At 35.9% G+C, this 24785-nt stretch overlaps 4 protein-coding genes and 1 long non-coding RNA gene across 8 annotated transcripts; all 5 read left to right on the forward strand.

Annotated features, from left to right (window-relative positions):
• Window positions 1–119: 119 nt before the first annotated feature.
• On the forward strand, window positions 120–10106 carry LOC120325682 (uncharacterized). 3 transcript variants are annotated; one of them, XM_039391776.2, is made up of 17 exons: window positions 120–531; window positions 3403–3452; window positions 3917–4938; window positions 5031–5164; window positions 5446–5619; window positions 5698–6082; window positions 6197–6295; window positions 6485–6664; window positions 6817–6972; window positions 7044–7163; window positions 7306–7395; window positions 7820–8052; window positions 8212–8335; window positions 8408–8527; window positions 8619–8712; window positions 9021–9092; window positions 9158–10106. In XM_039391776.2, the coding sequence occupies exons 2-17, from the start codon at window positions 3434–3436 to the stop codon at window positions 9475–9477; spliced, it is 3342 nt and encodes a 1113-aa protein (XP_039247710.2). In that variant the 5' UTR covers window positions 120–531; window positions 3403–3433; the 3' UTR covers window positions 9478–10106. The 3 variants fall into 3 exon arrangements, with proteins under 3 accessions (XP_039247710.2, XP_077967791.1, XP_077967792.1); XM_078111665.1 differs by lacking the exon at window positions 120–531 and adding an exon at window positions 577–1436; XM_078111666.1 differs by lacking the exon at window positions 120–531 and adding an exon at window positions 2350–2923.
• Window positions 10107–12383: 2277 nt separating this feature from the next.
• On the forward strand, window positions 12384–13257 carry LOC144422151 (uncharacterized). Its single transcript, XR_013475161.1, has 2 exons — window positions 12384–12749; window positions 13007–13257. It is a non-coding gene; the product is annotated as an uncharacterized LOC144422151 (long non-coding RNA).
• Window positions 13258–16092: 2835 nt separating this feature from the next.
• On the forward strand, window positions 16093–19857 carry LOC120325696 (uncharacterized). Its single transcript, XM_078111660.1, has one exon. The coding sequence runs from the start codon at window positions 16977–16979 to the stop codon at window positions 17688–17690; it is 714 nt and encodes a 237-aa protein (XP_077967786.1). The 5' UTR covers window positions 16093–16976; the 3' UTR covers window positions 17691–19857.
• LOC120325694 (uncharacterized) lies at window positions 18438–19163 on the forward strand. Its single transcript, XM_039391798.2, has one exon. It carries the CDS (start codon window positions 18438–18440, stop codon window positions 19161–19163), a length of 726 nt encoding a protein of 241 aa, XP_039247732.2.
• LOC120325692 (uncharacterized) lies at window positions 19719–23244 on the forward strand. Of its 2 annotated transcripts, none has more exons than XM_039391794.2 (7): window positions 19719–19852; window positions 19923–20021; window positions 20238–20350; window positions 20428–20515; window positions 20583–20697; window positions 20772–20883; window positions 21301–23244. In XM_039391794.2, exons 1-7 carry the CDS (start codon window positions 19759–19761, stop codon window positions 21604–21606), a joined length of 927 nt encoding a protein of 308 aa, XP_039247728.2. In that variant the 5' UTR covers window positions 19719–19758; the 3' UTR covers window positions 21607–23244. The 2 variants fall into 2 exon arrangements, with proteins under 2 accessions (XP_039247728.2, XP_077967785.1); XM_078111659.1 differs by having other exon boundaries at window positions 20811–20883.
• Window positions 23245–24785: the final 1541 nt, after the last annotated feature.

Genomic DNA, 24785 nt, shown 5'->3' on the forward strand with positions numbered 1-24785 from the left:
GGAGAGTTTACATTTCCCGTAGGAGACACGTAGCGATAGTCAGTCGAAATCAGTAAAATTGGTCAATGATTGGGAGCGACAAAGTGAGAGGTATACAAACCAAATACACAACTGGCCGTGGCATCATACACATGGTATTCGAAGGCATCAGTGCTGTCAATAGCATAGTAAAGGTTGTTATTCCCCAATTTGAAAAGCTTCATTTTTACAAAAGATTTATTTTTCTGTGGCATTACTCGAAAAACAGCGTATCGCTCGTGAAATCATGTAGAGAAGACAGCTCATTGAGGCATACACAACCTACAGCCAGAAAGAATTTTCCGAAATAAACGAGATAGTCAGAAACGCAGCTGATCATGCGCTTATGTAGGTTTATGACGTAGAACGCAAGAATGACGGCGATTTCTTTTTTCAGTTTGTTTATTATAATCTCCCAGACACACGTACTGCGCGCGCAATGCGTGCTTCTTCTACGCACCCCTGGAAGTTCTCTCGGTAAGACCCGGAACACAGAAACGTCGCATCATGATGGTGAGTTTCTTTTATATTTATATTAAATTCTCGCATTTCTTCCTCGCCGGCCGTTGGTTTGCTGCGTGTTGGGCTGCTGTTCAATAAATCGTTTTTTAAAACGGGAGAAGCAATCATTTTGAACTCGCTCGGCCACGCAATAGTGCGAGTAAGAGCGTTGTTGAAGCTGCGCTTGCTGACTTCATCGTTCTCTCTCCTTGGCCAATCATATCCATGTTCTGGGCACGTCGAACATTCAGTTCTCTCCCTGGCGGCACGGCAAGCATTTTTCTCGGCGCAATAACCTCCATGTTTCCAATGCTAAATACAGTATAACTGTGTGAACACCCGACCTAGTTCATAAGCTGACATGCCATCTCTCTAATTTTCAAACTTTTCCATTTTTTGAGGTTCAAATTCATCTTTTCCATTTCTTTTCATTTGGTGTTCAAATTGGGCAAATTTCAGGCCACCTTTTCTGATTCCCTCAGTACTACTAGGATAAACTGCCAGAATACTGGAATAAATGGCCTTCAACAGGCTTTAGGCAGAACAAGGCTGTCACTGTCAGCTTTGATTCATTGGTATCATAGAATTTCATTGGACCAGTTTAGGTGCATAACTTGGAGCTGCTCAGCTACATAGCCCAAAACTTGACACAATAAGCTAAATCATATGTAATGTTATCATTGGTTTTTAATCATAAATTTAGCCTGCAGCTTTGTGTTGAAAAGGAATAATTTCCCTGCTGCTTTAGGTCCCAAGACTACCATTCGGTTATCGCAATGATTCTCTTATATATATTTATACACCTTGTGCTGCGCTTAGTAATGTGAAATTGATCTTAATCCTTATCACCATTGTAATTCTCCTTGGTTGGGAAGACTGAAGAATGAGTGGAAATAGGATTCTAACGAACTCAATCGGTAAAGCAAAAAAGATATATTCTTATATCAAACGTAAATATGCCCCTTGATTGGAAATATAGCAGACGTGCGGGGGTTCCGCAGGAATTGTAGATGTGTAAAATTGAAAAATTCACCTTGATAACCGTTAGCAACGCAGCAAGCGACAAAACAGATGTTTCTGTTCAAAAAGAAATTATGGTTATGTGATGTTTTAATTGGGTAATCAGTAGAATCACTTTAATACCATTCAAAAATCACCTAATGCGCCCGTAATTGATGTTTCTCGCTAATCTACCAGAAGTCATATTCAATAAAAGTATTGTATTGGTAAGGGTAGCGAATCAGAAATTCCGATAGTACAAATTCCTAATCTTCACTTCTAGTAGTCAATGGCTTGAGTGAAAATCGAACTGTTTTGGAGCGCTAGAAAAAAAAATCGGCTGTAGTAGATTCGTTTCAAGCTTTACTCAAATTATTCAAAAACTTGAGTAGAATACAATTCTCAGAATTTTAATTCTACTAACATCTCAATAATACTTGTTGGAACTCCAAATTTTGAGCTTTTTCTTGTTAGGTTAATATTTCCAATGTTTCAACTGCATAATCAGCATGATAGGCAATAAAGTAATACTTAAAAACTGGCAATAGAATCAGCAGAGCAATCAAAACTTCAGTAAAGTTTATAATGTACAAAATAGCTATTTTACACTTCATTTTACCGGCCGTAAAACATTTGACACTACATGAATTTCCTGCCTGGGCTCTTTTTTGCCTGATTGTTTTTGTTGATGGATTGTCAACGGAAGGCGCCTGTTAGTGTCCACTCTTGGGTGTTAAATTACCATATATGGTTCATACTTCTTACAATAATTATGACAATTTCTCTTACTGAATCATTTAAGTGAGTTGCAAATTAGTGGCATAAAGGCTGCTTCCGTTAATTTTGTATTAATATTGAACAAAGATATTTATAACTTTCATATTGCATAACCTAGACCAGTGGTCGGCAAACTTTATGTACATGCGGGCCAAATATCAACTTTTACGGTAGCGCGCGGGCCGCAATATTACCGCCTTCGAACATTCTCCATATTGAACTTAAAATTATTGCGCATTTGCACCTTCTATCGCTGTGTTAAAAGCCTGCCATATTGATATGTGTATGTGTTCTTTTTTCAATATATTATCCAACAATGCATTGTTTTGTGAAGAATGATGTTTTTATGGCAAATTGCCCGTGGTACGTGTCCAAATGACTATCTGACAAGCGAGTACAAAATTTATTCCAAGTGTGAAGCATTTTAAATAAAACTTCTCACAGCAATATGAGCTTCCTAACTTGCAGATTACATGTTTCTCACTGTCGCACAGATGAGCTGTGGCACAGTCGTGGGTCTTGTGGTCGATTTTTCGAAGACACGTTTTGTTTCGAGTTTACCATTGAATCCTTTCATATCTGCGATGCTGACTGGGCATATCGAGCAAACTGGTTTTGAAATGCGCAAGTAAGAAAAATGTTTTTCGGTTCAAGCACTTGTGAACGTTCGACCCTCGTCTCGAACCTCCCTCTGTTTCCCAGACATTTTTTAATTTTGAAAATCAACATTAACTCGAACGACATACAACATAACAAGCGTCCTACATCAGCATTTGATACAACAAAAATTCGTGTAGAACCAATAATAATTTTAAGATAAATTTTTGTTTTATGTATTCATTTTCGGGTCGTTCGAAGGCCGCAACAATTAAGCTCCCGGGCCGCATTTGGCCCGCGAGCTGCAGTTTGCTGACCCCTGACCTAGACGGTGGGACAACTTGCTAAAATCTGGACTGTCCTGACTAAACTGGGACAGGACTATGATATGCCTATGTTTAGGTCAAAAATATACACTGTAAAGCAGTGCATTATGAAATGCTGTTCTATTTGGTGATTATATGGTATATCATTATTTTTTATTAAACTCTCGTCTTTATTCTTGTTCAGGGAAAGTCTTTGTGAATTCTGAAGTTCAGATATGCTGGTCAGTGAAAAAAGGTAATACTACTTTTTTATCAATTTATCTAATCTCTTTTTGTTATAAGAAAATTTGCTCAAAGCAATGTGATGCACATTCGTCAAAAGCATTGGAAACTTATCTCCGAGCACGGGTGGCTACTGGAGAGCTGAGACTATAAAAAGTATAGTGATGCATTGAATTCTGAATCCTTTGGCATAAATGTTCGTCTTAAAGTTCTTTCAATTCTTCATTTGGTGCACACTGCATCCCGATTGGTAATTTGTCACGCAAAAGTTTTATTGTACCATGCCAGCTCATTGCCAATGTGGCAAGTACTTTTTAGTTGTATTTTATACATGGCCCACACTTGACTGTTGAAATTGAAAAGAATTTTGTTACAAGTAAGTGTCTGTAAATAGTTATCTGAATAAAGTCTTCAAAGTTGTTTCTTAATGATACTGTATTAGAAGATAAGTTAATAAGAATCTTTACTTCACTTGCAGGAAAAAGAAAGAGAAATGGACATTTTACAACAATCCCTTCAAGCAGCGGATATTCTCTCTGGGGAAGATAATGATATTTTTGGAGAGCTTGGAATCACATTCAATAATTCCTCTGTGGAAACTGTTGGATTGGGCGATGATCTTTCTGCTCTGGATTCCCAAGGAAATGCACTGTTTAATAATGAGACTAAAGCTCATGACCAATCACCATTTCCTAGTTTTAATGAATCTAATGACTCAAATTCGATGTCTGGTTTTGATACTTCGCAATTTCTTAATACTTCCGCACCAATTAACTCAGCACAATCTGCACGGCATACATCATATGAGCAACAGCCCACTGAATTTGCTAAGCAAGAGAATTACCAACATTTACCTGTTTCATTACATTCTAATCAACCTTCATCATCTGCAACAACGGTTTCCCCCTTTGCTAATCAGCACGAGGGGATGACAAATTATGCAAACCAATATCAAACTGTCCAACAAGTTTCGATGCAAAGCGTCTCGCAACCTAGCACAACAGTTGCTACTTACCAACCTTATTCAAAAGCAATATCAACGGTTGCTTCATCACCAGTGCTTACAAGGCTTCCATCGCAAACATTGTCAACTCTACTTAATCCACAACCCAGTACACTATCTGCAGACAATTCACCGGCGACTTTGCCTGTCGGAATTCGAATTGCGACACCCAATACTTTTCAAAATGACACTAATATAGTGCTCGACAACAATACCCATGTCACACAAAATGCTAATGTATTAAGGACGTCCACTCCTATTCAAATACTCCAGCCCACTGCTGTTCAGCAAAACCAAACTCAGCTTATTACTGTGCTTCAAAAGCAAAATAACATTCGAGTGAGTTCTCCTGTCAATCAAAATGTGGCATCTGCCCAGTACATCAATGGATTGACAGTACAACCACATCAAACAAACGTAGTCAACCAAAACTCTAATGTTGCAGTGTTGAGAGTCGCAAGCTCAAAACAAAATATCAACATAAGTGATCCGCAAGTAAGTTGCTTATTAAAAAAACTTATTGGACAATTTGTTGCTGAAATATTTTTTTATTTTTTTCACAAATGTCCTTTTGAATATTGTTACAGCTTGTCAAAGCCCTCACAGCCAATTTGTTGCAGAAGCAGCAAACTTCTGAAATGCAGAATACACAGCAACCTCCCCAACAGCAATTCGTGAAATTGGACCCCAACAACTCTGTTATTAATGTCATTTCACAAAGGTAATTCTGCAATATTTGTAGATATGTACAATATTACTACAATAGATACTACACTTGTTTTGAAATTTTCTGGCCAGTTTAATGAAGATGTAAACTTATTTTAAATTATTGAGAATGCGATATCAGATTGTAACTGAATATAATAAAAAAACATTGCTTTCAGACAACTATACTTACATTTCTGTCCATACAGTAAGAGTGTTGCTGTATAGACTGCCAAACAAATGCCCTATTCATATTTTTTCTGAGTAAAACACGTTTTCTATATTCTTTTTTATAAGACCGCAACCGCAGGTAAGAGGAGCGCAACAAATTACTCTGCAAAATGGCCAAACAATACTACTGAATAGTAGTCAACATGTCCAAGTGCTTCAGGCTCCAACACCAGCACAGAATGTCGCTTCGTCACTACCTAACTATCCCAAATCTATAAAGAACTCTCTCCAGCCTTCAAAGTAAGCTGAATTTATTTACTTAGCTAAATACATTGATAATTTTCATCTGAGTTGCAAAGATTATTATGTTATTTTTAGGTCTGGTCAAATGCCAATAAAAGGAATACAAATTGCCAGTGTTAATATTCCTATTGCATCACCTTCTGCCAACACTACCTCAGTTGATGTTGCACCAACAGCAAATAGCATTTTAGCCATACCTGTTGTAGCCAAACCTGGTTCCATTTCAAGCACTGTGACTTCTGCAAATTTTGAAACTGGTGCCACTGTTGCAGTATCACGAATCACCCCTTCTGTGGCGACAACTTTGAAATCCTCCACAGTTCGAAATCTTCTCACCAATTCGATATTGAAGCAAAACAACAATACCTCATTAACTAACAGCAATCTATCACAACCAATTATGCAACAACATCAAAGTACATCAAATGCGCAAGTTGTGATGACAGAAACAAATGGTCAGGTTGGTGTGGTTTTACTTGTTTAAAATTATGTTTTTTTTTTCACTATTTTTCTAAACACATATGCTGTATATACCTTCTTATTCAGTTAGGTTTACAATATGTTCAAAATTCAGGTTGCTCGTGCATCAATGGGTCCAACGTTAAGATTAAATCTGACGCCACAACAAGCTAGTAAACTAACGACCTCCCAACTGCAGACTATTATAAAACAGGTAAAACAAAATTATAATGATTTATTATGATAAAGTAATAAGGCTTTGTTAGAATATAATATTTTTCATACTGTGATTTTATGGTATGGCATGGTTTTGAGGCTAAACTCCAGCCTGAGTTATATCTCTGCAAAAGATGTTGGCATTTTGGTTTTCCGCAGCTCAAGAAGTCTAATATTTATTTTGCAGCATCGTGCTACATTACAAGCCAGAGCTCTTGCAAATGCTGATTCTAGAATACCAACTGCGGTTGATGGTGGACAAGCGATGGATGCTAGTTCATCTTCTCAAGCAACCATTGTGAAAAATACACTTGCAGGATCCAAGTCGCTTGCTTCAATATTAAAGCCTTCAGTAACAGCTGCAGTGGTTCGTTTTTTTTTTATCAGTGCAATTTGACTATCTTTACTAAGACTTTGCACAAATGAATCCATCTGAAATTGTTTCTTCCATTAACCACATTTTTTATGTACACAAAATTTCTACAACTTATTATTTATTTTGTTTTTACTTGAATTAAGACTACTGTGGCTTCAAATTCATCCGTGACTGTGAGTCGGCAGGGTGGTGTAGACCAACAATCTTCTGTTCAGGCATTTCGTGTTGACCCGACATTAACAGAAGGACAGATTGATGAAGTGAAGAAGCTACTCACAAATCGCACAATTGCATCTAAGGTAATTTTTTATTAGAAATAAAATTTGTATTCTGACTTTTTCATCGTGAATAACCATACCTTTTTTTTTAGCTCCATCAGTTATCAAGAGAACAGCGGCAGCTCGTCCTTGCATTTCAAGCACAAATTAAATCAATGTCGCCACCTGTTCAACAGTATTATTTAAGAAATCCTCAACTATTTATGCAAAAGGTATCAGAACTTTAATTTTTATTGTAAAGTACAGATGCTTTATTATAATTAGTCAATGCTGATACATTATCGTGGTCATGTGTAGAACATTGCTATGGCCAAATCTAGGAGAAACAACATGCTAATTTTTTTTTTTATCGAGGTGCTGCAACAAATCCGAGCTGGGAAACCTTTCATACTAAATGTGAAAGTAGATGTTCAGCAAAATAAAGTCCAAGTTGTCCCCACCAATGTGAGTATTGGGTTTATGTAAAAGTTATGATTTCGATTTTCAGTTGTCCTGGGAGTTGTTTGAAAATTAATAATACATAAATACACAAAAATTTTATATATGTATACTTATTCATCACGGTAGCGACATATACTGGTACCTTGCGGCAGCGCTACAACCACAAACCTGTAAATCTAACTATTTATACTACAGGCCTATATACTATTTATGTATTAGTTTTTCAAACAACTCGCTAGGCGTATGTAAAACCGTCTCGTTGTTGAAAAAGTCTGCGGGGCGAAAATTCTGTATGCCCCTGGAGTCTTGATCATTCAGCATTGACATTTTGATATTTTTGCCGTAGCAATCAATAATTACATAAATAACTTCTATTTTCCAACTGCAAGAAAAGTATATTGTATTTGATGATGTTTTTTCTTCACAGCAATCGAGCAACGTACAGCACCCAACTATATCTCTCACACAAGATCAGCCACGTTCGACTCGTTTGGCCGCTCCGTCCCCCACGCGTATAACACCTGTAAAACCTTCTCAGGCATCTTCGAAATTTTCTCCGATTTCTATTAATCAAGTAGCCACTACTGCCGCCAACATCACTGTGCAAATGCCAAAGAAAGCCATAAAACGACCAGCACCTACGACTTCAAAAGTATCATTGTGAGTTAGATTATCATATCATTATTATAAACATTCGATTGTTAATTGCTCTGTCCAGTTTATTTTGATTCCGAATATTATTAATTCATAATTTTGGAGTGTTTGACCATATCAATAGAATTTCAGCATTTTCGATCCTGTCATAATATTTTTATTTAGGGTTCTGGAACAACTAGAATGTCACAAGAAAATGACCACAAATCCTGATTGTGTACATCCTTTCAAGTCTGTTCGAGATGCAATCAGAAGACTTGTTCCATTTCATACGTGCAATATACCTAATGTAAGTCAGTCTCTCATTCCTGATTTCATGTATCGCCATATTATCTTTAATAATTTTAAACATTCGTTTTAGGTCAAAGAGGAGCATTTTGAAGAATCTGAAAAAATATTTGACAAAATCGCTGATCGGATAGTTGCAAGAACTCGAGCGATGGTGAACAAGTATCACTTGCTATCACTTCGCGATTCAACTGTAAGATTTGGGTTTCTGTGATATAGCAACATGGCAAACATTTACGGAGATGCTTTTTTGACATTGTGTCCTTTGCATATTTTTTATTCAGAGAGATTCATGTTCTGCTGAAATGGTTATGATCGAAAGAATGTTCCTGCAAAAAGAAAAAGCCAAACTTGCTGAAGACAAGGCAAAGTTAAAAGGTATATACATCCAAGCAATAATATTGTTTATATTATTTTTGGATTTGAATATTTAATAAGATAATTAAAATAATAGAATTGGTACTAAATTCATCAGAATTCATTTGGATAATGTATTCAACACAATGATCTATTGGGGGTTATAGAGTTCACTCAAAATAAGGTTGCCAGATCTAAGCGCTGTGTATTTTTATGCTTATTACCAGCAGTCATATTGAAAGCATTCAGGATTTGATCAAACATAAGTGTTCAACCAGTCAGATATAACATTCTTTAATCAGTTTTTCATATCTCTTCAAATTTTTTAGAAAATCCCTCACTCATAAAAGAGTATTTTCCAAGGCGGTCTTCAGAGGAAGCGAATACAACTGATATTGATGGTAAGTCGGTTTTCATTTATAGAAAAATACTGTCAATATCAATTTTCTAACCTGTTTTGTAACAGATAATTTGGATACAGGGACCGCTGGCACAAGTCCGCAAAACTGCCTTCAGCTGGATACATATTTGAAAAATGAAACAGACTCATCAGGTTTTGATCAAGAAGTTTCATCTTCACCGCATTTTTATAAAACTGTACCTGAAAGTAGTGCGAGTGACTCTGAATGCAGGTCGAACTTTAACAATCGTTTAATTTCATATGAATCGACTTCAAGTCCTGGTGATTCGAAACGAATAAGGGTAGATGTATCAGATGCAGGATCACAAAGCTCTTCTGAAGAGACGTTGCTTCTTGAAGCTGTCGATAGTATTTTGCTGCCGTGACCGTGACATCCTCTTCTAGAAAGTACATATTTTAAAAATGAGCTTATTAAACGCAAATGGAGTAAATTGTATGATCAATTGGGTGCTTCGTTTCTTACTCTCGATTCAGAATTTTTATCAATCAAGTTGACTCTGTGGAAGGATTGAATTCTTTATGATATTTAATGCACATCTATGCTCTTTATCTTTCACTTACTGCTCTGTGCTTTGTTAACATAATGTTAGCGATATTTGAAGAACCATTATTTTTCTGTTTGAAAACTCGTTTCAGTGTCCAGCTAAGTGATTCACAGGATCTTGTGATATTCAATTGTGGAATAAATGAATCCCCTCCTTAGGAAAAAAAATTCTCGTGCATCACCTTCTTGATCTATATTATGCAAGTTTTGATAATTGAAAGCACCTTATTCTTGTTTAATCGATTGGATTTTGTGGTATGTCTGCATTTTTCTGTAATTCACCCTGGAGTGGCGTTATGCTTCAAATGACTTATTGTGCTGTCTCCTAGCAGACAAGTTAATGTTCTTGGTACCGAACTATGTTGCTATATAATTGAAAACTTCTCTATTTTGTATTTTTTTTATGTTGTATGGACTAAGCAATTATGACATTATAAAATTGTTTATGGACTTGTGAGTTGTGTTTTCCATGATTGGCCAGTATCATGTTGTGGAAATTTGAGGATAAAATTTCCCATACACTTTACTATAGCAAAACTTTTGAGTGTTTTGGCACTCACGAACGTGTATAAACAGTGGCATGCCTAGAAAGGGGCAGCACATTGTAGGGGGCAGCAGAGCCAAGCTGTAGAGTTTGCGCAATTACACATGTTTTCCTCAATGTTCTTTTATTTAATTAGAAGCTGACATTGTGTGTGTGTCTTGTATGACGGACAGTGGTGATGGTGAGTCCACAATGGATGTTTCCCCGACCCTTGTCTCCACAAAAATTCTTCCTATATTCTAGAATTACAACATTTTTAGTGCTCATTTTAAGAGTAGTTTCGCGAGTTAGCACCTTACCTGGTTTATATGGCCCGTGGTTCGCTATATGATTAGGCTTTATTTTCGACAGAATTCTTCCCCGCGAAAAATATATTTTTTTATCGCATACACTTATTATTAGATTGAATTGACAAAGGCCTCATTTCGATTTTATGGTTGAAATCATTTCACATTTATTGCAATAATGCGTGACTTGACGGTCTCTGCAAAAAAAAATGACCGTCGACTTTGTCACCCGCGGGTCAGTCGTAAATAGTCTCTGAGATAAACAAAGTGAATTGGATTCCAATGAAAGTAATATCAACTGTCCTTAGACAACGAAAATTTCACTTTTTCCAAGTAAATTTCGCTTTTTGGATTTCCGTTTAACTACCTCACTCAGACGGAAAAAATTAGACCCACTTCTTCTTAGCTTCATACTTCAGTTGTCGAACTTTTTGTCAAAAATAATTTCATCCAAGTCTTTCTTATGGATTCAGTCTTTCTGTGACTACATCCAAATATATATACTACTACGGGTTGCAGGGTTGCCAGATCCCAGCGATTAAAAAAAAGCCAAATCAAGACACAAAAAAGCCAACAATTTTACCAAGTACAAAAGCCCCATAATTTGTCAGATTTTAAGCCCTTGGCAACGTACTGATGATGATGTAGAGCCATCCGTTCATTCAGTGTGGCACACAAATAGAAGGTAAAGTTCCTATAGAACTGTAGAAGGTGAAATAAATATCAAGTGGACAGAATTATTTTACCATTAAATATATACAATACAGGGTGCCGCTTCAGTATGTAATATACCTACATGTTTCTACTTAAACTTGTGATATACCTTAAAAAATTCTCCCTATATCGTACTTTACTATGGAAAATTTTTTCACTTTTTAAATTTATAAACCCTCAATTTTATTAAAAAATTATATAACCCTGTGCCGCTCACAGGTGGACCACTGATATCTGATTCAGTAATTTTAGCGTAGTTAATCACATCGTTCGTGAGACTAAATTTTGATTACTGCAATTGCAGAATTAAACTAAAGCTCACATAAACCATATCAGGCATAATAAAAATTAAGTTATACGACTACTTTTTGGAAACAGAGCTAAAAACTGACAAATAACACGCAAAACTATAAAAACGAGGCAATGTTTACAACCCTGCTTGAACATCTGTCTGAGCAGCTGCACAAACTGCAATTATTTCTTATTGGGTATGGTTGAGAGTTAATGTAACAAACAAGGGAGTCGTTGCTCCAGGAAAGCCTGATGTTAAGTACCGGTAGCTAAGTGCAGGTAATAGGCTATTGTTCAGTTGTTACACCCTAAATATTGTACTTTATATGATTTTGATAATAGACACTAGAAAAATCTTGAATAAAGCCAAAAAAACGCCAAAAAGCCAAACGGAAATTCTGACGCCAAACGCGTTTGAAAAAAGCCAAAAATGGCAAATTTGGCGTTAAAAAAGCCAATATGGCAACCCTGACGGGTTGTATCGTAGTAGTATATATTCACGGTTGTACCGGCGTAGCTGTGCTATCTGGTTGTAAGTTCAAATCAAAAAAGGTGTTCACATTACCCCGCCTGTCCGTTCTCCCCCGACCTAGTCCATTTCGTTCTAAATTTGATCAATGTTAGTGTTCATTATTAGTAGTTTCATTGCAGTAATGGGGGTTTCAAGAAATTCACTCATCACCTTTCTTTCATGATGTTGTTCCCGAACAATCGTCATCGTTTTCAGTATACAGCAACGACTAACTACAGTAAATGATTTTGACATCGTAAATACTTTTCAATACAATTTCAATACAAAAATATTTTTCTCGTTGTATGCGAAAAAGTCATGAATGAAAGGGTTAAACTATCGAATAATTTTTGGAAATACGACTTAAAACTGACATCTGTCTGAGCAATGACATTAAACAACATGATAGGCAACTCTGACGTCACTCCATAAGACTACAGGCGAAACATTATATTTCATGATACGCTCCAATGCACATATTTCTCGTCGCCTTTCGCGTCCGTTTTCCGCTCGCTTTTGCTACTCGGCGTCTTTTTTACGTGTAGTACCTGCCTTTTTGCGCCTGTAACGAAACAAAATAATCTCTATATCTAAGAAGTTTTGCTTACTTGGAAAGCTGGAATAACAGGCAAGCTGTAAAGAGCAATTCTGGACATCATAGACGTTTTTTTTTATCAGAGAAGATTAGAAACGTGATAGCGTAAAGATTTGTGTGGAACATTTTGCAGATAATGACAAAGTTCAAAGTTAGTAATTTTAATGTTTGCGCTTAATCATTGAAATTTCATTTGAAGAGGGTGTCATACAAAACTGTGCTGCGATACAATTCCATAACACAAAGTTTGCACCTATCGAACTTGCTTTTGTAGGTGAATTTATTAGACGTATTACATATTCAGTTAATCGTAGGTAACATTGCTGGTACATAATGCATCGTAGATAGGTTTGTTCAAATTTAGGAATTTAGCTCATAGCCCACTAATTAATATTATCTTCTATGCAGGAGGTTGCAGGGCTGAATTCAACTTGCAGCCTTACCGATCACCTGACGATGCTCATTTAGTTTGGCTCGAGCAAGTCTTCTTGAAATGCTTGTGTGGATGGAAACTACCTATATTTTTTGCCTTCCTCCGATTTTAGACGAATTTATTCTGAGGGATTTCGCATATAATTCTCACTGATTGTTGGCTGTTTATAATTCCTATTGATTGTGAATTCTGATTATAACAATGAGTTGAAAATTTTTTTACCTAATTTACTGGCACCTTTTTCTTGTCAATACTCCAAGCTGAGGTAATAAACATGACAATACATTTATGTCATCTGGAAGCAAAATATGCACACTAATTAATAGTTTGGCACATTGAGATAATACATCATGAAAGAAAATACAAGTTAAAGATATGTATGACCATCACATGGTAATTAAAATTAAAAAAATTAATAGGGGCTGTGGAGTATGAAAAGTTCAAGACAAAGAAAAGAACAAATGTTCATAGCTCATGAACTCTCAATTTTGCCTCCATTGCTTTGTGAAGGCCAATATATTTCGAGTGGCTGAATTGGTTTACCTTTATGATAGCAACGATTTTGTATTTAATATAGCGAGATTATTTCAATTTAATTGAAGTGATATTAATTCCCAAAGCAATGCTTGAATCGTCTAGAATAGATCAGTGGTGTCAAACTCATGGGTTTTCGAGAGGCGCATTGCATTTTGAAAATTGTAAAAAGAGCCGCAAACAGTTTTTGATAATGTATACTTAAAAGATATTTTTAAGATAGTTTTAGTTTGTGACATATATTGTGATGCGACTAAACAGTTGGATTAAGATTTATTATTTTCTTCAATTTCAAATGCAATTACATATTAATATTTGCATTCCACTATTATTGCAACATTTGCAAGTTACAGTATTTATTATAAAAAATCGTAAAATTCTATGTACAACCATCAAAATCATTTTTGAACAAGCTTTGATTAAGGAAAGAATAATACATACACTAAAAATAACTTAATCTAAATATATGAACCTAAAATTAACAAAAATACTACAGTATAAACTCAATGTTTTAATAATTACATTTGTCCTGGCGTTTGGCATCTTTTTTGTGTCACCAGCATACTAAGGCCAGTCTGAAATGATTTTATAGTACCAACTCTAACTAACGAGGCCACATGATCATGGGTTTATCTGGATCTTTACGAATGTTTAATTAATTCCAGTAATGCAAAAAAGTTACTTTTATCATTTCATGTATAGATCAGTAAAAAAACAAATGACAGATTTTTTCGACAAGACATTTTGCACTACATTGCGTGGCATAGGATTGCTTGAATTATTATTGATATTGAATTTTAGTAACTAAGTCGTTGTATAATTATATTAATATACAAACACATGGAAATTTTCTGTTCGAAGTTGGTCTTCGAATTTGTCATATTGACTGCTGAGCTTATTGTGTTTTTTGATTGTATTGATGGAAATATGACAAATTAAACAATGTGCTTCAGAATTTTGTGAAGAGCAGAAATGTTACAACTCCAATTTTCTTCGAAAATGCCACCTTCTTCATGTACTTTGCGTTTAATTTAATTACTCAAGTGTTTTATTCAAGTATTCTTTTGCTAGCTTGATGTGTATTCTTAATTGGGCCAAAATGTGGACAAAAAAAATTAATATTCCAAAACTACTTTCAGTAAATTGTTTTCTGTGTGAATAATCAATTTCACTTTAGAAGGTTTGAAAAATCTATTACATTTAGATAAAAAAAAAAATCCAAAATACTATTACAATTATTGTTAAGCGTTCGAGGGCCGCACTGGAAGTTCTCTGGGGCCGCGAGTTTGAGATCCCTGGTCTAGATTGAAGTTGTTCAAAAAATATATGATAGTATTTTATCATGAATGATGATTATACCCCTTCCGGAATTTCTTCTATAGTACTACCAAAAGTTGATGAACCAAATATAACACAGGTGCAGTGAGGTACCCGTAATCCTCATTTCCAAAGCTGTTTTAAGTATGTCTGGCGTGTTTTGTGCCTTTTTACAAATAAGACCGCTTATGCAATCTTACGCTTTGGAATTTTTAGTTATTTTCCTCAAGCCCTGCAGGATGTGGGGGCCATACACAACTCTATCGGAGGGTCAAATGTCTTAGACAGGTTTGTCCACAACTTTCACATCTGAAGAAAGAGAGGAGATTTATTAATTTTCGTTAAGAATAAATAAAGCAGTCTATATGATTTAGAATGGAAAAGCTAATAAATCCAATATCTCATGTTTTATGTAAAAAATATTTTACTGAATTTGGTATATAAACCAACTAATAAAAGGGTTTAGTCAGAAAATTACAAGCATTCGTGGCTCCAAATACTTGAGAAATCAGACTGTACAATATAGACCGGTATGAGTGAAATGTTAGGTGAACTTGTTAACACTTTGATTCAATACGCAAATAAAAGTGAATGCGCAATAGTATGTTACAATGAGCAGCAATCAACAATGAGTATATATCCTCACTGATTAAAAAAATCTAACTGGAGGTGCATGAACTATTTGAAACCATAAGGGGTAAGTAAATATGTAATTTCGGCAAATGGGCAACTACGTACCGTACTGAATTAATAACTTCGTAGTATTTGACAAAGGCTGGATTTCCCACATGTACTTAACAGTGCGATGCCCGGGTGTGATATACAACAATAGTATTCACCTTACCTTTTACCGATTTCTTTTTACCCCAACTTTCAAAAATATCATTAAAATCGACAACAACTGTCAAAGCAGGCACGAACACCATTCGTACTACGCCTTGAAAGCAGCACACATCCGCTCGTTTTCGTCTCGTCAAGTATGTGCATTGGAGCGTGCTATCGAATACGATCTTCGGACAAAAATGCCGGAATTGCGCATCATGTCGTTTAATGTCATTGGTCTGAGCGAATGGAGTGTCTGAGCGACTGCATAAAGTGCAATTGTTACGTCATCGTGATTATTGTTGATTGGACGTTGTTACAGAAATAACCGAGAAAATCGAGAGTCGTAAGAAGTCGAATTTTACATTATTTGCATATCATCAGAGCGTTTTTATGCTCGTTATTACCATAATCTAAACATGCATCGACATTCTGAAAAACTTTGGATAGGTAACTTACATGTGCGAGTACACAGTTTAAAAATCCACGAATTTGTGAATTCAGCGGCTGTGAACCAAAAGCGAGAGGTGCCGAGTAAGGGGATTACCGTATCGAGAGCGTCCATTTGCAGACGCGGCAATCGATAAGCAGCATTGACATTTGTTTATTTATTTGAACTGATGGATGTGTTCGAGTTATTGAGGGTGCAGGATGCTGTGTGAACTGCTAAGCATACTGCAAGTTCTATGGCGTGATTGTGAATACCGCTACGGAATTAAATGACATGTAGCCTACCTAACTGCAGAATTGCTAACTCAATCAATAGTGGTAAATAACGGTACCGGTACCGTATTTGCCGGTGGTCTAGCGGCTAGCCTACATTACCGTACCGGTACTACCCTATTACGGTACACGCAACTGAAAACGAATAACTGGCTAACTATTACCATACAGCCATACCTGATATACACGGTAGCCTACCTACTGGTGTCTGGACGAGAGACGGTGGTTCGACATATCATTTAGCTGTCTATCGGCTTTACTCTCCCCGGAATAAATATGTAAATCCTGTCCTAATGTCTGAATGTAGTCTAGGTACTGTTCCAGTACAATTTTGTGTCGAATCTGACTGTCAGACTGTTTGAATTTCAAGATCAAGCTGACATGATTTTTACTGGTGCAAGTAAAAATGAAAAATGTGTCTATCCATTAAATTGATTATCAATGTTAATTCATAGTCTTGTCGGAGCTAATGTCTTCATAAACTGTTTAATTCAGAATTTAGTGAACGTCTGTTTAATAATAATAACAGTATACGAGAAGTAAATTGTAATGGCGCCGCCAATTCATGTTGACGTAAGTGTAACAAAAGATGGAGAAGTAGCAATTTTGACAATGTCAGGTACTCAAAACAGAATTAACACGATGTTTTGCAAAAAGTGGCTGAAAGCACTGGACAAAGTGGAGTCCTGGCCGGAGGTGAAGGCTCTTGTTACAACTGGTTCTGGGAAATTTTATTCCAATGGGCTTGACCTTGAAAATTTGATGACGTTTACAGAAGCTGAAGGAACTGAATTTGGTAAACTGTTTTTGGAATTACGAAGACGCATTTTGTGTTTTCCAATGGTTACTGTGGCAGCAATTAACGGCCACTGCTTTGCTGGTGGCATGTTGATTGCTTTTCTTCATGACTACAGAGTCATGCATGATGGACGAGGTTGGATGTGCCTAAATGAGATAGATCTTGGAATGGTATTTACACCTTCTTTAAAAGCAATAATAACGACCAAATTCACTCCAGTGATGATCAGGGAGGCTACCATATTTGGGAATCGCTTTACTGGGCCACAAGCATTAAAATTGGGATTTATTGACAAACTGGCTGACAATGGTAAATCTGTCCAAGTAGCTATTGATTTGGCTCAATCACTCACAGCTGGAAGGTCGTATGGTCGTCAAATTGTACATGATATGAAGGAAGATTTTTATGGCCATATTGTTTTTGATGATATGGCAGAGTTGGAGAAACTAAAACCAAAGTTATAATCAGTCTTTTAGGTAATTATTATTTTATCCCATGATTTTAATTGATTTGTTACATAATCTATGCATTGGTTATTATCCCAATCAGTGATATTATCCATATTTATTAATTACAATAAATTTTAACCATATTCTGTGTTTAAATGTTCAGTTTTATTAACATAGATGACACTCTTTCATACATATTTCAAATATATCGTACATAATATACCTTTCCCGTCAATTGCATAGGATTTTCACCAGTTAAGCATAAATGTAGCAATAATGAATGTATCAATATTCCAAATTTATGACTAAATATAAAATAGGGTGAACAAATTTCTTGTAAAATACATTTTTAATCAACTTTTCTGTTGAATTTATTTTTTTTTGCTTCGATATTTATAAGCACTGACTGTCAAGGATTTCTAAATATTTTGTGTAAAACTGGTATTTATGTACAAATAGATAGACATTAGGACGTTTTGTTTATTCTATTTATCTATACCTATTTATAAATTGAGCCATAATCTTTACTAACATGGCAATTTGTGGGACAGAATGATGTGCACAAACCATTGTATTGAATGCCATTATCGGTCGCTTATGATAGTTTGTGAGTTTCATGTTTCTCATTGTTATTTTCTCCATAAAACGTTGGTCCAAAATTTGTTCCTGTATTTAATGACATTTTTTCAATTTCACCTCTCACAAGTATGTTGACATTGCATATTGGTTAGTTAGACTATTAATATTTTATTAAACAACACCATGTCACCTCAAGTTCCCATACACATAAGTGTAGAGAAGAAAGGGATTGTTGCTGTTCTTACTATGTCTGGATCACAAAATCGAATTAATATGATGTTTTGTGACAAGTGGATGGAAGCACTAGACAAAGTAGAAAGCTGGCCAGATGTGAAAGCTCTGGTCACGACTGGCTCTGGCAAGTTTTATTCAAACGGACTTGATCTTGAATATTTGATGGGTATTTCCCAAGACGAATTTGCGGAATATGGCAAACGATTTATGGAGCTGCGGAAGCGTTTGTTATGTTTTCCCATGGTAACTGTTGCGGCCATTAATGGTCATTGTTTTGCTGGTGGAGTGATTATCGCTCTTCTTCATGATTACTGTGTCATGCAAAATGGGAAAGGATGGTTGTGTTTAAATGAAGTTGATTTGGGAATGCAAATGCCTCCATTTGTTCAAGTGTTGTTAAAAACCAAATTTTCACCAAACCAGATACGTGATGCAGTAATATATGGAAGACGTTACACTGCCTCTGAAGCACTTGAATTTGGTTTAATTGATAAAGTTGCAAATGAGGGCCAGGCTGTTCAAGCTTCTGTAGATATGGCTCGTTCTTTAGTGGAGAAACGAACATATGCAAGACAGATGGTCCATGATATGAAATCGGATCTTTATAGTCATATCCTTACAGTGGATGAGCATTCTCGCCCAAGTCCCACTACTGAGCAGAAGTCAAGACTTTAGCATCTAATTGCAAGATATTAAGGTTACAACTGATCAGTATTCTACTTTACAACGTGATTAGTCAAAGAGCCATTGTTGCAGCTAGTTATTCTGTCATTCGTTAATTCATTTTTCTTTGATCCTGCCATTGCGTGTATGAAAGCATTTTCAGCGTATAAATGTGTATTTCTTCACAAAAGTGAAATTGGCAGTTACCACAGAATTAATGAGGCCTTTTTCAATATATATGAAATATGTATCAATTTTAATATATTATCACTGATATATTAGAATGGTGCTAACACCAACCAGACTGTAAAAGATAATTAGCTTGACATCAAAGCTATATTATTTGTGTGTATGTATATTTTAAGTGCAATTGATTTTTGTTTCATTCACTAAATACTGTATTTCCACCATATTGAAATTATGCAATTTTAATTCCGAATTTGATGTACCGGTACTTGTTTTTGAGTTCATATAATTTAAAATTTATTTTCAAATAATTTTAGATGGAGTCATACTTAATGAAATGATACGAATGAAAATATAAATCAATATTTTGTATGTAAACTCAACTGCTTCTATACTCAACTCTTATGTTAATAACTCCAAAATGGAGACGCAGCGTATTATTGTGATATCTGCCATTGTGGCCATGTGCATCGCTGTATTGATGTCTGGATATTTCACTCGGATAAAGAATCAAGGTAGGTATAAAGCCTTGTAACAACTTTTTGTCGTTATTTTGTTAAACTAAATGTACACAGTTCCTTTCAGGTGTGAAAAGAATGAAGGATGCTGCCCACAGGGATATGCCGAGTGCCAGAAGTGATATTAATTCGCAAACTTCGTCTTCTCAGTCTCAAAAGAAAGAAGGTTGTATTATTCAAAATTTATCGTAATCATAATAAAACATACCCAATTATGATTATTATACTGGGCAGTTGAATTTCGGAAAATTGAATATTCATATTAAATATGGATAAATTTTGTATTTTCTCCTCATCTCATAACTGTGGCTATGAGTGTTGAGATTTATAAAAGAATTTTTTCATATTCAAGTTACAATTAAACCATATGTTTTTTCTACAGGTAATAATAACAAAGGGAAGAAAAAAAATTGGGCGAACACTATGCTTCCATTTTACAGCTTGGGAATAATTGCTTATGTTTTGTTTGTTGTGGGAAAAATTATGTCAAAAAAGGTAATGTAGACATTTCAATGATTTAATTATACATCATGTCATCATCATCCCTTATTAACATTTGTTCGATTGTTTAGTATTCAGATGTAAGGAAAAATGATCATGTGAAATTAAGTTGGAACAAGCAGCAACGTTCAACCAAGGGAAAAGCAAAAACCAAAATTAGTAAGTTTTATTGGTTGCTTATTGTTCTTCATATGCGTATGTAATATTACTTATACATGAATTTCAGCAATGCATGAACTCCGTCAGCTTGAGGACAAATTACAAGAGACTGAGAAAGCTGTACAAGAGATATTCTCCAGAGCATGTGATGCGATGTCTGCGACACAAAAGACTTTAGATAGGTAGGTATTATGAATATTTTTATTCCATGAACTTTATGCATTTAAATTACGCCTGAATATTTTACACATCATAGTGATAGTTCTGATGATGAAAACGTTCCATCTCTTACAAGATATCCATCCACTTCTGCCACCAATTCTGAAAATGAAGAGACTGCTAACCGAAATAAAACAAGGTTGAAGAAGGTATAAATTTTATTCGATTTACGTAACCTCGCTTTATAAGCATTTATCAACAGATATTGTAAAATTCCATGTCTCGATGTAGGCAGATTATTCAGCGCTTCATAAGTATGTGTACCAATATGGAGGTAACTAGTTTTGTTTGCCTATTTTACATCAAGTTGCCTAAAGGGACTGAAACCTATGGGCAGGGAGATATTCACTTGGCTAACACAGACAGAACTGAAATAAGGAAAATCTGAATAAAATTATGGCCTAACCCTAACCTGGTTAACATATTACGGAAGTACCGATTATTTAGTCTGACCTATGATAAGACACATGGTCAAAATGTAATTGCTGAAGTGAGAATTTAGGGACTTTACTGGCTAGCCAAATTTAAAACAAATATATTAAGGGGCATTTATTTCCATGGGATAGGGCGTTCGTGATCAAGAAATATTTGGAATCAAGCGTGTTCGGAGAATAAAGCGAAGTGTTCGTGATAGAAGCAAAGCTGCAGCACCTTATATGTTACAAGAATCTTCTAGTGACGATGAATGTGTGAGTCCTATGAATACAAGAGATGGTCGAGGTAAAATTTCAGATTCATCTCTGTTGACACAACCACCAAATCAACAAGAAAATAATGAAGAACTTATGGAAACTGCCAATAGTATCAGGAAGACAATGTCTGAGTTGCAGGTTTATTTGGATGATAAAAAGGCTGAACTAAGTGGAGATTAAACTGCTTGTTGTCAAATGATTTTTGTAGATTTTGAAATATAAAACATGTAGTGGATATAGTACATAGCAATTGATACAATATTTTATAAACCTATTTTTGTACTACATTATTATCTCTTTGCATCAGACTCTTGCTTTTCAATTCATAATGTCAAAAAGGCTTCTTAGAAAGTACCAGCATTCTGTTTTTGATGCCATGAGGTAAAGATCAAAATATCTGAATCGATTATGGATACAATGTAAACTAAATGTTTTATTTTAGCTAGTTAGTTTATGAGGCCGTTAAGAGATTTTTTAAAGCGGCTGATATTCTGCTGATTTTCAAAACGTGATTATTTAATGCTTCAGCGTCAATGAAAATTGGCAGATAATACTTTTTTTTTATTAAATTCTTATTAATTTCAATCAATGATGGTGAGTTATTTCACTGTGAAGCGACATGAATTTGAGCGCATTGCAATATTGTAAGTCATCTGCCGTAGCGTAAATGAAAACTGGCCGATAATACTTTTTTTTTAAAACTCTTTAATTTCAATCTATGATGGTGAGTTATGTCACTGTGAAGCGACGTGAATTTGAGCACATTGCAATATTTGTAAGTCTTCATGTTAATCCTGGAATGTGTATGTATGCGATCGATTAATGATTAACAAAAACTTGTGCTTTCAACAGAGGCCAGACGCGTTACGATCAGCTCCGATTCGGATATCCCTAAATATTTAATGATAGGTTCGATTATTTTTTTGCAGTTTGCACACATTTGTTGTCGCTTAATGAAATCAGAGCTTTACGTTATGTTGTAAACATTATTTTCGTGCTTTATTGTCACTGTGCTTATACTTTTTTTATATCTATGAGTGTCGTTGTTGTGAAAATATTTTATTCTGCAATCTGCAGTCAATACCTGACATACTTACCATGTCAAAAATCCAAACCACTACTAGAGAGTACAGCGCTTGATCTATTGTTACGATTTGTTTCATGCCGTGTGACAAGGGGCGTTTACACTGGATGCGACGCGGCATGCGCCCGAAATCGCATGTTGTTGTTTCTTTTGAAAAAGGGAGAATTTACTACAAAATGATCACCACCTTATGGAATTTCCGTGTATCCCTAAGTTATTTATGACTTTGCCTTCAAAATGCAGTTTCAACTATTTTTTCATTGATTTGTTTAGTTTAGATGATTCTTGCGTCTGCTGAACAATACACTGGCTTGATACATCTCAAAAATAGAACGAGACATGAACTTATCAAAGATAACCGTTTTCTTCGTTGCCATGTCACAGTGTCTGGGAAAAAAAGTAAAAGCGACATGTTGCAAATTGCAATACGATAGCGCAGAATCCCGAATATCCCCGATTTATTGGCGTTGTTATAGATACATAATCAATCAACAGATTTTCAAAGGGATTTATAAAAATAAAGACGAAATCCGGAAATGTGAGTCTATGCATTCGGATTGCACGCGCTATTGTCGAATGCGTTTTCCTCATTCTGTAGTGCTTGACGAGGAGCACTACAGTATGGTGAAGTATTCCTTTACTTGCGGACACTGCTGACGTTGACGGTGTTTCTTGTATTTTCCTTGTGTTTTATGCTGGTAAACACTAATATAATAAATATAAACACAAATTTATTATTCGCTGTCAGATTAGGATTTGCAGGTTCTTTGTACATAGTAGGTAACGTAGTTGAAATATCTGAATATAGTCGCAGTGGAAGAAAAAATTATTGAATTGAAAAAAGAACATTAGACCTGACGGAATCAGAAATTACCAAAAATCCTAAACTTTAAATTAGGAGCATTTGTAGACGATAGTGCAAATAGCAGTGGCGGCGCGTCAATAGGGCCAACCGGGGCAATGCCCCGGTTGTTTTTTCGGTATAATAAAAAATATTCGAAAAATACCTCAATATCGGTTGCACAGACTGTCTACACTAGCCATATTCTCCCGACATGGTTCATTTTTCGCTCGCAAAGCCTTCGCCGAACGTCGACGGGGCGACGCCGATTTTGCCCCGGTTGCTCATTGTATATCGTATTCTCTCTTTTATCTTCCACTCGCCGCGTTTGTTTTCTGTTTTTTTTTTACTAAATCATCGGGGCTAGCCCCGAAATTATGACGACACAATGCCGACGTTTCTTACAACAACGTGTTGACATATTCACGCATTCCTTCTCGTTCGTTGGTTGCTTGAAGAGTTGATAGTTTCCTCGCCTTCGTTTTTGTCGCTTGTTTCGCTATTTGAATCAGTTAGAGACCTTTAGTCCATTTGCTTTCGATTTTCCACATTCCTTTTGAGCTCCTCACTTCTTTCCGGCTTCGCATTTCTTAGCCTTAGACCTCATAATGAATAAGGTTGATGCACTACTTCGCACTCCGTTTTCGCAGCTGCCGCTGGAACAAAAATTAGAGGTACAACGTCTTGGGCCTTATCAACCAAAAAATTGTTCACTGGAACAATCCCATGACGGAGGAAAGCGTCGGCGTACATTCTGCGCAGAAACTTGGTATAAAAAACACGAATGGTTGTGTTACAGCGGGGACAAAAATGCACTTTTTTGTTTTTATTGCCTACTTTTTGCTACCGCCCATGACTCACGTTGGTGTAAATTTGGTTTGAGAGATCTTAAACATCTTTCCGAGCGTGCCAGGGATCATCAATCTTCTATGGAGCATTTGGACAATGCAGTAAAATACCGAACATTCGGAAATGTTAATATTGCAGCACAGTTGGATGAAGGACGCGCGGTTTCTATTCGTCGGCACAACCAAAACGTCGAGAAAAACCGCCATGTTCTCGGTCGATTGATAGATGTTTTGAAGTTCATTGGTTGTCACGAGCTGTCCCTCCGTGGGCTCTTCTAATAGAGGGGTATTTTTGGATATGGTGGAATACACCGCATCCCTAGATACAGTATTGAGAGATCATCTTGATGCCGCAACTGTTTCGAAAGGGACATCTAAGGATATCCAAAATGATTTGCTCGACTCAATGTATAAAATTTATTTACAACATTTGGCTCTGGAAATTGAGAATTGCCAGTTCCTTTCGATTCAGTCTGACGAGACAACTGACATCACGTGCGTTTCCCAACTGGCTGTGATTTTTCGGTTTGTGAAAGATGGTAAACCTACCGAGAGATTTCACAGCTTTGTACCAATCGTTGATCGC

This window comes from Styela clava, chromosome 4 (genome assembly GCF_964204865.1).
Source record: "Styela clava chromosome 4, kaStyClav1.hap1.2, whole genome shotgun sequence".
Taxonomy (NCBI): Eukaryota; Metazoa; Chordata; class Ascidiacea; order Stolidobranchia; family Styelidae; genus Styela; species Styela clava.

What these genes read in the sequence shown, in the direction of transcription:
- LOC120325694 (XM_039391798.2), top strand. Translation starts at nt 18,438, where the DNA reads ATGTCACCTCAAGTTCCCATACACATAAGTGTAGAGAAGAAAGGGATT.
- LOC120325682 (XM_039391776.2), top strand. An exon ending in TGACAGAAACAAATGGTCAG is followed by an intron (nt 6,083 to 6,196) that starts GTTGGTGTGGTT and finishes TTCAAAATTCAG; the next exon opens with GTTGCTCGTGCATCAATGGG. An exon ending in AGACAAGGCAAAGTTAAAAG is followed by an intron (nt 8,713 to 9,020) that starts GTATATACATCC and finishes CAAATTTTTTAG; the next exon opens with AAAATCCCTCACTCATAAAA.
- LOC120325696 (XM_078111660.1), top strand. Translation starts at nt 16,977, where the DNA reads ATGGCGCCGCCAATTCATGTTGACGTAAGTGTAACAAAAGATGGAGAA.
- LOC120325692 (XM_039391794.2), top strand. Translation starts at nt 19,759, where the DNA reads ATGGAGACGCAGCGTATTATTGTGATATCTGCCATTGTGGCCATGTGC. An exon ending in TCAGTCTCAAAAGAAAGAAG is followed by an intron (nt 20,022 to 20,237) that starts GTTGTATTATTC and finishes TTTTTTCTACAG; the next exon opens with GTAATAATAACAAAGGGAAG. An exon ending in ACACAAAAGACTTTAGATAG is followed by an intron (nt 20,698 to 20,771) that starts GTAGGTATTATG and finishes TACACATCATAG; the next exon opens with TGATAGTTCTGATGATGAAA.